Source organism: Cervus elaphus, chromosome 10 (assembly GCF_910594005.1).
Source record: "Cervus elaphus chromosome 10, mCerEla1.1, whole genome shotgun sequence".
NCBI lineage: Eukaryota > Metazoa > Chordata > Mammalia > Artiodactyla > Cervidae > Cervus > Cervus elaphus.
In genome coordinates, this window is record NC_057824.1 from 39,698,270 (window position 1) to 39,713,705 (window position 15,436).

Genomic DNA, 15,436 nt, shown 5'->3' on the forward strand with positions numbered 1-15,436 from the left:
GGTGGGGACAGCCCTACTGAACCAGTGGACTGAAGGAGGGCACCATTCCCCAGAGAAAGGGAAAGTGATGCTGAACAGGAGAAAACACTATAGGCCAATACAAGAAACCACCAAAAATGCGAACAAGGCAAGGATCAGGTCAACTCTGGCCTTGAGACAATTTATCTGCCTCCATAGGTGGGGAGGACTAGAGGGGAGAAACCTGGAGACAGGCTAGGGGAGAATGTGGGATGCGGAGAGCTGGCTCAGCTGGCTTCAGCCACAGCTGAAGGAATGAAGTGACAACCTCTCAATTGTGTTATTGTTTAGTCGCTAAGCCCAGGCTATATCCTGCCAGACTCCTCTTTCTATGGGGTCTTCCAGGCAAGAATACTGGAGTGGGTTGCTATTTCCTTCTCCAGGGGACCTTCCCGACCCAGGGATCAAACCCATGTCAATTGGCAGGCAGGTTCTTTACCACTGAGCCACCAGGGAAGCCCAGCCTCTCATTTGACACAGAAGCAAAGTGAAGCAGGTGAAGTGAAGAGAGGCCAAATTCCATCCCGATTCATTACCTGAAATTCCACATCATGGCTGCTTTTTCACGGGGACTTTTAGTGACACTGCAGAGGCAGAGAGGGGACCCTCCCCCAAGGCACAATCACTGTTTGATGGCATCCTTCCAGGCCAGGGCTTTGTAAGGACACCCTTGGGGTTTGCCTGTGCCAAGGGCAGAGCATGGGTCCAGTGACCTGAGGGAAGGGGCCCCAGCATGGGGACCGAGAATCTTAGAATCCCAGAGTGACAGAGAGGGCTGGCTGACTCGGTCCAATCTCACCCCCCACCGATTCCCCCCAACAGATGGGCTTCCAGTATCTGCTTCTCTGCTCCCAGCGACGAAGAACGCACTTCCTCCCTGCTGGGAGACTGTGAGACTGTGAGAGCTGTCTCATTTTTGAGTTGCTGTCTGCCTACAGGAGCCTCACAGGACACAGCGCATGAGAGCATGGGATCTAAAACCACATAGCCTGAGATCAGATCCCACTCTGCTGTTTATTAGCTCTGGGGCAAGTTACTCAACCCATCTGTGCCTCAGTATCCCTTTCTGTAAAATGGGGATAAGAATAGTAGCACCCACCTCCCAGGCTTGTTGGGATTAAATGATTTAATCCACTGTTTGCATACCACCTGGCATACGGTCAACACTCAGTAAATATTTGCCGGGATGATTATTCTCCCACAAGACCGGAGAAGAGCAGATTCCCTTACCTTCACAGGCTGGTCACCCTCCACCTAATCCAGTAACTGAATTCTTACCACTCAGTTGCCAGTGTTACCACCATCCGGGTTCCCTCCTCTGGCCACATCCCAGGAGTCCAAACACTGAGGTTCAAATCTCAGCTCTTTTGCTTACCTGCAGCATAACCCTTGAATCAGGGTGATGTCAGCTGCTCTAACAAATAAATCCCATATATGTCAGCAGCCTAATAGAACAGCATTTTACTTCCAGTTCCCAAAATACCAGAGCAGGTAATACTGGTCAGTGGGAGGCCTCCAACACCTGGGGACCCAGGTTCCTCCCATCCTTAGTTCCACCACCATCTTTTAGAGTCTTGGGATCCTCTGCATCAAGCCACAGAAGAAGAGAGACACTATAGCCACTCTTAAAAGCCCCAGCCTAGAAGTGACACCTCATTTCTGTTCACATGCCACTGGCGGAAACCTGCCACAGGTGTCCACACCAGGTGACCACACCTGGATGCGAGGGAAGGGAGGGATGTAGTTCCCTGTTGACCGCCACCCTCCAGGACAGCTCTGTATCACAGAAGCGGGAACACAGCCATGACGACTAGATGGCCATCTTTGTCATAACCACAGTAAGTCATCAACCTCCTGGGCCTCTACTCTTCATCCGCGAAGTAGACAGCATCACTTGATGGAGGCAGTGGTTGCATAGCTCTGTACATTTACTGAAATCACTGGATTGTACACTTGCCATGGGGGAGTTTTGTGATATACCAGTTGTTGCCATCGTTCAGTCACTAATTCATGTCTGACTCTTTGTGGCCCCATGGACTATAGCCTACCAGGTTTCTCTGTCCTTGGGATTCCCCAGGCAAGAATACTGGTATGGGTTGCCATTTCCTTCTCCAGGGGATCTTCCCGACCCAGGGATCAAACCCATGACTCCTGCATTGGCAGGTGGATTATTTACCGTTGAGCCACCAGGGAAGCCTAGATATACCAGTTACACCTCAGTTAAGCAGATTTTTTTAAAATAGGAGGCATCTTGCCCCCTTCTCAGGGCACTTATGGGGACCCAGTAGTGAAATTTTGCCAGTCTGGCACTGTGTGTGTGTGTGGTGGGGAAGGGGGTCCCAATGTAGACCTGACTTGGGTTACACATTGGGTGTTGTTTTCACAAAGGTGGGACCCAGCTCGAGCCACCTGCCAACAGGAAGTGGTAGGTGGTTCGGTCTTGCTTAGGAAACTCTTCCCCCACCACCGTGGCCCTCCCAGCCTGTGGCGGAAGAGCCAGCCCACGGGGCCGGAGCCTTTGTGGTCAGGGCCACGACCGCTGCCATGAAGGCTGGGTGAGGCTCTCCTGCCTTCAGCACAGATGGGGAATCTATGGCCTCCCTTGGGGTCAGTGAGGACACACACTGGAGGTGCAGGTCACATGGGGCCCCCAGGGGCAGCATGCCCTCGAGTGTGCACGGATGCAGTACCAACCACACAGGGTGAACAGAGGTCAGCCAGGGCCTCCACACCTGGTGCTGGGAAGTTCACGGCCACCAAGTTCTCAGCTGCTCCTCCAAGTGGAGGAAGTGATGATGCTGAAGGTGAAATACCTTAAGGTCAAGTTCCCCTTGATACCAGACATGTATGCCTTCAACCACCCAGTGAGGCTGAAGGGTCTGACTTCACTCTTTGGGCTCAAGTCTCCACCTGATAAAAGGAGCTGGTATACTTCGGCTTCCCAGGTGGCTCAGAGGTAAAGAACCCGCCTGCCAATGCAGGAGATGCATGGTTCAACCCCCTGAGTCGGGAAGATCCCCTGGAGAAGGGAATGGTAACCCACTCCAGTGTTCTTGCCTGGGAAATCCCATGGACAGAGGAGCCTGGAGGGCTACAGTCCATGCGGTCGCAAGGAGTTGGACACACTTCACAACTGAGCACGCACGCACACCTGCCGCAGGGACTGTTGTGAGAACTCAGTGAGTTAATGCCTGGACCAATGCCTGGCCCCCAGTCGACTCACTGCAGGAGCTCCGGGAGGGCATGTGCATCCCTGGCTGAGACAGTGCCCTCTTCTGGGCCTCCGTTTCCCCACTTGGATACTGAGGGATCTGGAGGTGATGTTCCCACATTCTGGCTTGGGAAAAAAAGTTGGTGGTTAAAAGCACCAACTTTGGAGTCAGTGCCAGCACTAGCGAGATGACTCTGGGCGAGTTATACAGTTTCCGTGTCTTGTGCTCATCACCCCTAAAATGGGGATACTAATAATACCTACCTTGAAGACTTCCCTGATGGTCCAGAGATTAAGACTTCATGCTTCCACTGCAGAAGGCATGGGTTCAATCCCTGGTCAGGGAACTAAGATCCCACAAGCTGCGCCATGCAGCCAAAAATAATAATAGTAATAATAATACTAGCCACTTCATGGAATTGTAGGTTTCCCAGGTGATGCTAGTGGTAAAGAACCCGCCTGCCAATGCAGGAGTCATGAGAGACACAGGTTCAGTCCCTGTGTCAGGAAGATCCCCTGGAGGTGGAAATAGCAACCCACTCCAGTATTCTTGCCTGGAGAATCCCATGGACAAAGGAGCCTGGCAGGCTACAGTCCACAGGGTCACAAAGAGTCAGACACGACTGGAGGGACTTAGCATACACACATGCCTGGAATTGTGAAAACGAGATGAGAGATGAGGTCAGCCTCCCAACAGGGCTTGATATGCAGTGAGTAGCCGTCACTGCTGCTACTACTGTTATTTTCTTCATCTTACGGATGAGGAAGCTGAGACCCAGAGAGGGGATGTGGCTTACTCAAGGTCACCCAGCTAAAAAGTGGCACACCTTAGGATCAAGGCCAAACCTGCTGAGCCCCAAGGCCCGTGCTGTTTCCATCCCTTCCCCACTGCGCCTCTGAAGTCACGAGCGTAGTAACTGGGTCAGAGGCAGCGTACCTGGGGGATGACGCGGCAGCATCAATCAGGGACGGGTGCAGGTCAATCCCTTGTCTCCTGCTGACACCTTGCAGAGAACAGGCCTGGAGGAAGAGGGGGATTGAAGAAGTGAGTAGGGGGAAGAAATGGAAGACCCACAACCTGGACCCTCAGAACCAAGGGAAGGGGCCATGGAGAGTTGGATTTGATGTAGCACTAGCCCCCAGGGTAGTCTTGGCCTGTTGATGGGGACTGACAGAATAAAGCTGAGACTACCCAAGATATTCAACAGGGACTGTAAGAGAGAGGCATACAGACCCTGCCTGAACCCTGGGGCCCCTCAGAGACATGAATTGACACCTGGGGCAGCAGGGAAGGCTTCCTGGAAGAGTGGGACCTGAGGATAATGAGATAAGGGGAAGGGGCAGGGGGCGGGGAGGGCAGGCCAGCAGGAATGGCGGAGGGTGCTGCAGAGGCACATTCAAGCTGATGAGCGGCATTGCTGGGCAGTGGTCAGAGCCTGGGCTGAGGCTGGGGATGAGGAAGCCGGTGTGCCCCCCACCCAGCCCGCAGAGCCTGCCCAGGGCAACTCTTGAGGCCAAAGTGGCAGAGAGAAGCAGGCACCCCACAGTCCCTGGGGGAGGGAAGAAGGGCTTCTAGCAACTTGAAGCTGCCAGTCAAGCTCCCAGGGGATGCAGAAAACAGCCCCAGAGGGACCTGACGGGACCAAAGCCTGAAGTGGGAGCATCGCCACACGTGTGCACACAGGTGCCTGCACACACGAGGCAGCCCTTGGGGAGTCCACGCGCGTATCAGAAGTAGGTCAGCAGAGCAGCCCAGGGTCTCCTCTTGATGGGCAGGGGGGAAGAGCTCCAGGTCAAGAGGATGCGCTCTCATCAGCACCCGGGGGGCGGGGGGGAGCCCCACACGCTCCACAGGAACAGCCTGACCCCCCCGCCCCAGGCTGCATCAGAGCCCACGGCCTGGCTGTTCCCCCTCGGAGTCCTCTCCACCCAGGCAGTGGGCGGACATGTGACTGGGGTCGGGAGAGCTGACCCCTTCTAGCCCTGAGACTGCCATGGGGAGAGGTCACCCTACTTTAGCCCTGCAGCGGGGAGATGCCCAGTGCTGTCCTGCCCTGAGCAGGCACTGCGTGGACTCAGTGGCCGTGCCAGGTAGGGCTGGGCTCGACACACTGTCGCTGGTGGAGGAAGCAGGGCTGGGGGTCCTAGGTTCTCGCTGGAGATGCTCCGAGGGGAGGGCACCGTATGGGACTTCATGAATGGAGGGGAGGGGAGGGGCCTGTGTGGGGGAGCAGGATACTGAGGAAGGAGCAGGGGGCGGGAGCCAGAGGAGGGGAGGACGGCTCGCTGCACCCCCACCCCCCACCCCCCGCAGCCAGCCGGGAGGACGTGCAGATGGAGCTCCGTTTGGGGCTGGGTGGGAGGCAGGAAGTTCCCTCCTGATGTTCCTCTTCTCCGCGTGAAGTGGGAGGCTGGGTCGTGCCGAGGGGGAAGGGGAAAGCAGAGGAGGAGAAGAGGGTTTGGGCCTGGGAGGGGAGCGGCTGGCCCGGCCAGGGTAAAGATGCCAGGCTCCCAGGCTGGGCTCACCCCAGATCCCAGCCTCCAGCCCAGCTCAGCGGGCAACCATCATCAGAATGTGAACCCAACCAAACCTGCCTCTTGGGTGGGGGGGCGCTTACTGTGCACCGGGGACCAACCACTTCACGTCCTGTAACCCTCAGGGAAAAGACACTATTGTATTCTTTTTATAAGATGGGGAAACCAAGGCACAAAGACAGGAAGTAACTTGCGCAAGGACACCCAGCTAGCAAGTCATCAAGCCCGGCTTCCAACTGGGCAGTCTGGCCCCAAGTCTGTACCTTCACTCTGAACCGCAAGGGCAGGGGTGGGGGCTGAGGGGCGGGCTGTGGGTACCGAGAACGCTGGTGGTCCACCTGGGACTGGAGGGAGCTGGTGCTGAGACTCAGCACCAGAGGGGGTTCACAGCCAGCCTTCCTCACTGGTGCGTAGACGGACATGGACACAGACACTTGCTCCCAGATGCTCGGCTCCCTGGTCTAAGCCTCCCTCCATTAGACGTGATGAGAAATGCAGACCCCAGATAAGCATTTGCTGTCACCCACCCCTGAACACTCCCCACTGCAGCTCTCTGCACCCCCAGCACCATCGAGAGGCACACTCAGTACCCCCGAAGGGGTGGGTGTGTCCAGGAAGCCCCCTCCCCCAGCCCATGTGAACACAGAAGGGGCCAGCGGTGAATGTGGAGGATGGGTCGTGGTAGAACGGGCGTTCTGTCCTTGTATCCGGGGAGCCTGGGCGGACAACCAGGATCTACAGCTGCAGTTGTGTACTTGAGTGGGCTGTGTGTGGTCATCTGAGGTCGGGGGCAGATTATAAGGCTAAGGCTGTGGTGGGGATGTGGCCAGCCTGCACCGCCCTGCCACGATTTTGTCTGAGACTTCTGCCCCCTGTTATGGCTTCCCTGGTGGCTCAGTCGGTGAAGAATCCACCTGCAATGCAGGACACCTGGGTTCCATCCCTGGGTCGGGAAGATCCCCTGGAGAAGGAAATGACAACCCAGTCCAGTATTCTTGCCTGAGAAACCCCATGGACAGCGGAGCCTGGCGTGCTGCAGTCTGTGGGGTTGCAAAGAGCCGAAACGACTGAGCGACTGAACAACCTCCCCTCACACCCCACCTTCCCCTCCCCAGCCTTATTTTCTCTGCAGCCCATGTCACCTTTTATCACAGTACATAATTTGTGGGCTCACTGTGTATTGTCCATTTCCCCACCTTGAACATAAGTCCTGTGTGTTCAGGGCTGTGTCCCCAGGGCTCCAAACAGCACCTGGCAAACAGCGGGTTCTGATAATACTTGTGAATGGGAGCACCCATGTGAACTCAGTATGTGGCATGTCTTTATGTGACATAAACACATGTGCCTTGCCTGACACTGTGTCTGGATGATAGCGTGAGACACCCAAGTAGGGAGCGGTGGGGCAGTGGCCGTGTCTCTGGGGAACGCTGGCTCAAGCCTGACCCTGAAGCTTCCAGGAAAGGATGGGGAACTTCCCAGGTGATTCTTCTTTACCACTGAACCAGGTGACTCAGTGGTAAAGAACCCGCCTACCAATGCTGGAGGCGTAAGAGACGCAGGTTTGAACCCTGGGTCAGGAAGATCCCCTGGCGGAGGCCATGGCAACCCCCTCCAGTATTCTTGCCTGGAGAATCCCATGGACAGAGGAGCCTCGTGGGCTACAAGTCTGGGGGTCTTTTGAGTTTGGACACGCCTTAGCAACTAAACAACCAACCATTCGCAGCAAAGATGCTCGTCGCCCCCTCGTGGTCATCTGAGGCCTGGCATCGGGCCCAGCCCCAGAGATCCTGGGTCCTGGACGGGGAGAAGGTGGGTGGTGGAGGGGCCTGATGTCACACTCCATCCCTCTCCCCACCCCCACACCAGGGAGAAGATGAGCGTGGGCTGCCCAGAGCCCGAGCCTCCCCACTCCCTGCCCTGCTGCGGGCCAGGGACCGCCCCTGGGCTGGGTGCCGGCGTGCCCCTCCTCACCGAAGACATGCAGGCGCTGACCCTCCGCACAGTGGCCGCGAGCGATGTCACCAAACACTACGAACTCGTCCGGGAGCTGGGCAAGGGCACCTATGGGAAGGTCGACCTGGTGGCCTACAAGGGCACAGGTGAGTGTCTGCAGGGCGGCCCGCTGTAAGACAAGAGTGGGGACCTGGCGGGGGCTCTCTGTGTGGGCCAGGAGGCCAGCAGGGAGGCAGAGTCCAGTACCTGTGGAGACAGTGTGGGGCGAAGCGGCCGGGGAAGGAGGGGACAAGGGAAGAATCTCTGGGTAGAGTGCCTGCACTGGAGGGTGGGCTGCTCTGGGGCCATCCACAGTGCCCTGAGGACAGCCAAAGAGGACGAGATGGCTGGATGGCATCACTGACTCAATGGACATGAGTTTGGGCAAACTCCAGGAGATAGTGAAGGACAGGGAAGCCTGGCGTACTGCAGTCCATGGGGTCGCCAAGAGTCAGACACGACTCAGCAACTGAACGAAAGTGCCCTCAGGACAGCCAAGGAGATGCGCCCGGGGACATGTGGAATCAGGGGAAAGGTCAGGGCTGGTGGTGGTGTTTGGGGGCTGACCAGCATATATGTGATAGCTGCCCTCAGGAGGGTGGACCAAACTGAACTGGGGTGCTCAAGAACAGAGCACCATGCTTAACAGCAGGTGGGAGAGGGCCCTGTGAGGTCCGTGTGGCATCTCCTTTCCTCAGATCCCACGGACACTGAGACCCAGAAAGACGCAGTCACTCAGCCCAGGTCACGCAGCTACAGAAAGTGTGAGCTAGGATGAGCCTCTAGTCATCAGCTCCGGGGCCTTCTTGCTTAACCGCTGAACGTGACACCTTCGCCACAGTGTAAGCTCACTGCAGTGCCCATCAGCCAGCCAGGGACGGGGGGCTGCATAAGTGCCCAGAGCTGCACTCAGAGGGGACCGGGCCAGAAGGAGGAGCCCTGGACATGGGGTCACCTGAGCTTTGCTGCTTGCTTGCTGTGTGACCTGGGGCACTTGACTTAACGTCTCTGTGCCTAGGTTTCCTCCTTTGTAAAACAGAGGAGCATTAATGCCCAGCTGATAGGGTCTTTATAAAAGAGTGAGTTGTGAAAGTGAAGTGCAGAAGGCAGGACCCGCGATGTATGAGCGCTCTGTGAACACACATGTGTGTCACACAGCTGTGTACCCAGCTGGGTATAGATGGCTGCTCAAGCTCAGAGTTAGGGACCTGTGCCTTGCAGGCCCTCACCGCTGTGTGTCTAATGCCTTCTTATTTATTCATCTGCTTAACAAACGTTTTTGGAGCACCTGCTATGCACCAGGCTGTTCTGTGAGCGCTGGAAATACAACAGCAAACAAGACACAGATTCCTGGGACTTCCCTGGTGGTCCCGTGGTTGGGACTTCACCTTCCAGGGCAGGGGAGTGCCGATTCCATCCCTGGTCAGGGAACTGGGATGGCACATGCCTCACAGCCAAGGAACAAAAGCAATAGTGTAACAAATTCATGAAAGACTTGAAAAAAAAGGTCCACAACAACAACAAAAAAATCTTAAAAAAAAAAGACAGTTTCCTGTGCTCAAGGGCCTTCTGACAGGGGGCAGACAGACAGGATAGGTAAGTACACAGTGTATCAGGAGGAAAATGAGGGTGGAGGAAGCAGCAGGCCCGCCTCGTCGGGGGCTGCAGGCGGGGCAGAGAGGACCCAGGCTGACCCCTGACTTGCTGCATGGCCTTCCCCTCTTGCGCCTCAGTTTCCTACCTGTGAGACGAGGACAGCCCGCCCACTGGGGCTCCCGTCGAGTCTTGCACGGTGGCCCGGACAGGCTGCGCAGACAGGCACAGCTGTGTGGGGCGCAGGGGCGCAGGGAGGGGGCTCCTCACCGCTCTCACTGTCGCCCGGCTAGGCACGAAGATGGCGCTGAAGTTTGTGAACAAGAGCAAAACCAAGCTGAAGAACTTCCTGCGGGAGGTGAGCATCACCAACAGCCTCTCCTCCAGCCCCTTCATCATCAAGGTCTTCGACGTCGTGTTTGAGACCGAGGACTGCTATGTCTTCGCCCAGGAGTACGCGCCCGCCGGGGACCTATTCGACATTATTCCTCCTCAGGTACCTGGGTGGTGGCTGAGGGAGGGGAGAGGGTCTTCTGGGTCCCCGAGTGTGAGAGCTGAGGAGGAGTCAGGCCACTCGCTTAAATCATTTATTAGGCGCCTACTGTATATCAGTCACTGTTTGGAGGGTTGTGGATACACAGTGAACAAAAGGTCCTGCTATGGTCCTAGTAGGGGAAACAGACACTCCACAGCCAGATGAGGCACTGAGATGATGGAGAAGGGAATGGCAACCCACGCCAGTATTCCTGCCTGGAGAATCCCAGGGACAGAGGAGCCTGGCCTGCTACAGTTCACAGGGGCACAGAGAGTCAGACACGACTGGAGGGACTTAGGCACAGCACTGCGATGAGGACCAGGTGGGTGGGATAAAGTCCAGCAGCCCCCTCCTCCACCGCCGCATAAGAACAGGTGGGGACCCAAGAGAGGAGGTGGCAGGGCCACCAGTCTTCCCAGAGGAGGTGCCCGCGATGGGGAGACTGCCCCCGGGGATTCCCCGCACCTGGCTTTGCAGTCGGCCAGGATGAAACTGCCCTGCCGCCGGATAACTGACAAGGCCTCTCAGAGCCGCTGTTTAAGGGGGATGGGCATGCAGCAGACCGTGCGGGCTGGGGTCCTTATTAGCCCAGTACTTGGCCCAAAGCAGGCGCTCCGTACAGGCACTGGGGGAAAAGGTGGGCAAAGTTCGAGGGGTGCGTGAAAACCCGGGGGCCAGGGAGGGAGCCGGGGATGCCCAAGTAGGATAAGGAAGGGCGGCTGGCCCTGGATCTGCTGAGGAAAGGGGCCCGGGAAGGAGTTCGGGTAGTTGGGGGGGAGGGCGGGGGCGGGGGCAGGGCGGGGCGGGGTGGGAAGGAGGGGGCGGGGCGGGGCGGGATGGGAAGGAGGGGGCGGGATGGGGGCGGGGATGGGAAGGAGGGGGCGGAGTGGGGCGGAGTGGGGCGGGGCGCGGATGGAAGGAGAGGCCGCGGTGGGACCCGCCCGCGCTCCTGAGCCGCTCTCCCGCCCTCCCCTCCGGCCGCAGGTGGGGCTCCCCGAGGACACCGTGAAGCGCTGCGTGCAGCAGCTGGGCCTGGCGCTGGACTTCATGCACGGTCGGCAGCTGGTGCACCGCGACATCAAGCCGGAGAACGTGCTGCTGTTCGACCGCGAGTGCCGGCGCGTGAAGCTGGCCGACTTCGGCATGACGCGCCGCGTGGGCTGCCGCGTGAAGCGGGTGAGCGGCACCATCCCGTACACAGCGCCCGAGGTGTGCCAGGCGGGCCGCGCCGACGGCTTCGCGGTGGACACGGGCGTGGATGTGTGGGCCTTCGGCGTGCTCATCTTCTGCGTGCTCACCGGCAACTTCCCGTGGGAGGCGGCGTCGGGCGCCGACGCCTTCTTCGAGGAGTTCGTACGCTGGCAGCGGGGCCGCCTGCCGGGGCTGCCGTCGCAGTGGCGCCGCTTCACCGAGCCAGCGCTGCGCATGTTCCAGCGGCTCCTGGCGCTGGAGCCCGAGCGCCGCGGGCCGGCCAAGGAGGTCTTCCGCTTCCTCAAGCACGAGCTCACGTCCGAGCTGCGGCGCCGGCCCTCGCACCGCGCGCGCAAGCCCGCCGGGGACCGCCCGCCGGCCGCCGGGCCGCTGCGCCTCGAGGCGCCCGGGCCGCTCAAGCGGACGGTGCTGACCGAGAGCGGCAGCGGCTCCCGGCCCGCGCCTCCCGCCGTCGGGCCCGGACCTGTGCCGGTCCCCGTCCCCGTGCCCGTGCCGGTCCCCGTGCCCGAGCCCGGCCTGGCCCCCCCGGGGCCTCCCGGCAGGACCGACGGCCGCCCGGACAAGAGCAAAGGGCAGGTGGTGCTGGCCACGGCCATCGAGATCTGCGTCTGAGCCGCCCCCGCCGCCCTCGGGGCCCGGGCGCCGAGCAGCAGCCAGGCCGGGGCGCGGGGAGCCGCCCTGGCCTAAGCGGCCAGCCCCCCGCGGCGGCAGGAGGGATTAGTGGTAGGCGAGGCAGGCGCCCGGCCCAGCGGCGGGCCGGTGAGATGCCACCAAAGGAGCCCAGCCCCACAGACCCGAGGATTCAGAGGCCCCCCACCCCCCACCCCCGACACCAGGAGCAAGGGAGCTTGCCGGCAGACTCCCTCACACCTCCCTGAACCCTGGGACCCTGAACTAGTTGCTCCGGGCCCTTTGCACCCCCCTGGCAGATAATCCCGCAGCCCCACCCCTGGTCCCGTCCCCCTCCCCACCTTCCCGCCCCCACCCCCACCCTGGGAACGTAAGGGAACCGAAGTGTTGGGGCCGAGAAGGGGCTTAGGGCGTCTAGGCACTGGCTGGAAGGAGGGCGGAGAGCCGAGGGCAGGGGCGTTGCTCATCTGAGACCGGCCCCTTTCCAGGGAGGGTTAGAGGGGAGGGACCACGCCCCCTACAAAAAAGTAGCAAACGTCTGGATGTCGCAGCAGTGTGTGTAAACAGGCCCCAAGAATCCAGTAACTCTCTCACCACCCAGTCCCCCCCACCCCGATGAGGACACAGAGCCCAAACGGAGAGCGGCCGGCCAAGACCACACAGAGCCAGAGAGGCCGCAGCCCTCCCCTTCCCCCCACAGGGATTTCAGGACAACTGAAGGTCTCCGTGGCCAGGGACCTCAAGCCCCTGCATCCCCAGACCCGGCCCAGGGAATGAGTTCAGAGCCCCGGCGCGACCCAGCTTGGCCTGACCACAGGCACCTTCCCCCGGCCAGGGAAACCTTGCTCAGATTCTCTCAATCCTCGCTGCCCCAGCCCAGACTGAGTGGCCTGGACTTCGAGCAGGTGGCGAGGTTACTTGTGCCAGGAATTTCTCCTGGGTTTCTGCTGGAATCCAACAACATCTGAGCCTGGGGCTGACTCCATCCCGGCGTCTCCCAAGTTTCTGGTACTGGGGTGTGAGAATAAGGCGCCCTGGAAATGGGAGGGGGGTGAGTGTGAACAGGTACGTGTGCAGTGTGAGCACATGCAGAAGGCACCTATGTGCGTTTAGCCCTGTCTGTTCAGTGGCTGCATCCAGACACCCCAGTCACTCCGCCCCAGAATTCTCAGCGGGCAGCTGCCAGAGGGCGCCCAGGCCCGCGGCTCAGCACACCCCTCAGGGAGCCCGGCAAGGAGGCACCTGCAGGCCCATTAAGGCCCCGAGGCAGCCCAACAGGCCAGAGGAGCCCAGCCTCACAAAGCCCACCCTCACGACTCCTGCCCTGTCCATGAAGGCCTGGGACCCCGCAATAACCTCATCCCGGGAGAGGCTGCTCCCTCTGCCTGGCAGCACCCTGCCGGCTGTCCCGGGCCGCACCTTCCAGGGTCCCTCCTGGGGTTCTCGGCCATTTGAGGGAGCTCCCTAGTGGGCCAGGCTAACCAGAGGGGATCCTCTGGCCGAGAGCCCCCACTTCTCCATTCACCCGCATTCCCACCACGCAAAAGGGCTATAGGTCCCCCCGCCCTGCCCGGGTCCAGTTTACAGTGTGCGGTTGCCCCAGGGCCTGGTCCCCCTCCCTCCTCAGTATGCCCGCCCGTCTAGAGACCCATCTCCCCGGCGGGCATGGGGGCCCAACACATGCCAGGTAAGTAGCAATCCCCCCCCAAGGGCCAAGTCTTAGAGCAGGGCCTGCCTCCCCATCACTGCCCCGCCCCCCCCAGCCCACCTGGAGCCCATCTGGGCACCTCTCCCAGCCGCGACTTCTCCTTTTGCCTTAGGCCTCTTGACATCCCGTCTCTCCTGCAATAACATGGAAGCGAGATTCCAAGTAGACACCCCTCGCGTGCGCCCTCTTTTCTCTCTCTCTCTCTGTTAAGATCCTGTTTGAGAGTCTCTCCCTTGTTGTAGTATCTAGGATGTTAGAGTTGGGAAGGGACCGTAGTTCTGTAGCCCAGCCCCTGTTTTCAGAGGCACAGGGAGGGGGCAGCGGCAGCCGACAGGGAAGCAGGACTGGAACCGGTTCTGCACCCGCCCTCCCGGTCGGGGCCTTGCCGCCGCCGCCGCCACCACCTCTGCTGGGGGGGCTGGGACCCTTTGCCCCTTAGGAGAGGTGTTGGTCACAGATGTTTACCTCAGTTTATGTCACTGTCAAAGAACAAGTAAATAGCAAAAAAATGAATCACACCGTAGATCTGAAGACTTAGGAAAAAAAAACCCTCGCGATTCTTCTGTGCAGGTGTTTGTGTGTGCGCACACGCGCGCGTGTCTCTGTCCCACCCGGGGCCGGCCCGGTCATCCCCGACCTCTGTCCCAGCCCCACGCCCCCTACACTGCCCCCTGTCCTTCGGTGCTTCCCAGAGGCCCCTCGGAGCTGGCCTGTGGGGTGTGGCGAGCCCCTGGGCAGGAGGCTGGGCCACAGGTTAGCTAAGCGGTCTGCCACCAGGCCAGCTGAGCAGAGCCCTAAGGCTGCCAATGCTCCCCGGGCCCGTGCTGTGGCCGGTGGGACCATCCTGGTGGCTGGTGTCAGCATTCCAGCCTGACTCGGGGCCTGGGTGGGATCCCAGCCCCGCAGCTCCAGACCCTCATGTTGCCACCGTCCTCCACCGTGTGTTTGTAAATACTCTGGCACCCTTTGGCCCTGAGAAGGTTTTTAAATGTGTTATTTACTTCTCTAATCATGACAATTGCTATAAAATAAACAAAAGTTTAGAAAAATTACCACTGGGTGTCTTGTCTCAGATAGGGCCTAGAGAGGGAGGTACACAGAATTAACTCTGGAAACTGAAAACAACACATGGTTTAAGGTGGGGTCTGCAGAGTCCACAGGCAGCTACCCCAGGCCTCCTGTGACCTCTTGCGTGAGCTAGAGGAGACCCCAGCCAGGGATGATGGAGCATGAAAGGAACAAGGACCCGGGTTCTGTGGGGGAGAAGTAGGGAGCTTTCCCTGAACTGGACTCCAGCCTCAGCGTGGAGCCCTTCAGACTGGGCAGGAAACAGCAGCCAAAAAGCCCAGAGGAACAGAGTAAGCGCTTCATCCAGCCACCCAGCAGCAAATGTTTACTGTGCGCGTTTTGTGCACCTGGCTTCCTAGCGGGGCCTGGGGATGTGCCAGTAAACAGGACAGATGGGGCCCCGTCCTTGGGCAGCCAGTGATCTAATGATGCAGCAGACATCACCCACGTGGAAGCCTGGGGGCCAGGAAATTACGTAACTGGGAAGCTGGTCAAGTTTGGAGGCGGCAGGAACTCCCCAAAGACGGAGACCAGAGGCTTCGGGAGTTGTCTGGGTGGCGGGCACAGCGGGTGCAAAAAAGCTGATTGGCTGAGGCTGCAGACTCAAGGCAGCAGGCAAATGGACGTTCTAATGCAGGGGAGTCAGGCGGGTGATGAGGAGTTTCATGATTCAACATTCATTCAGCAAATATTTCTTAATTACGTACCCGTGACAACAGAACAGTTCTGTTGGCTCTGCCTTCAGCCACAGCTCTACCCAGAATCTTGAGTGCGTGCACCGCCAGCAAGGAAGTTGGCAACCCTCGTCTGCCTGGTACCCCTCACTCACTCCCAGCTTCCTCTCCTGAGCCTCTTCAGGGTCTTATCAGGACAGCAGCCAGAGTGAGTCTGCGCATAGATGACACCTGTCATTCTGTTGGAAAGCCTACAAAAG

At 59.2% G+C, this 15,436-nt stretch overlaps 1 protein-coding gene across 3 annotated transcripts in view; it reads left to right on the forward strand.

The window, feature by feature from the left end:
- Positions 1 to 14,486, forward strand: part of SBK1 (SH3 domain binding kinase 1) — a 53,619-nt gene extending 39,133 nt beyond the window's left edge. For all 3 annotated transcript variants that reach the window (XM_043914583.1, XM_043914585.1, XM_043914584.1), the window contains exons 2-4: positions 7,631 to 7,863; positions 9,643 to 9,845; positions 10,869 to 14,486. In XM_043914583.1, coding sequence (XP_043770518.1) covers positions 7,638 to 7,863; positions 9,643 to 9,845; positions 10,869 to 11,708 — 1,269 coding nt within the window. In that variant the 5' untranslated portion in view covers positions 7,631 to 7,637 and the 3' untranslated portion in view covers positions 11,709 to 14,486. The remainder of the gene's footprint in view (positions 1 to 7,630; positions 7,864 to 9,642; positions 9,846 to 10,868) is intronic.
- The last annotated feature ends 950 nt before the right edge of the window (positions 14,487 to 15,436 follow it).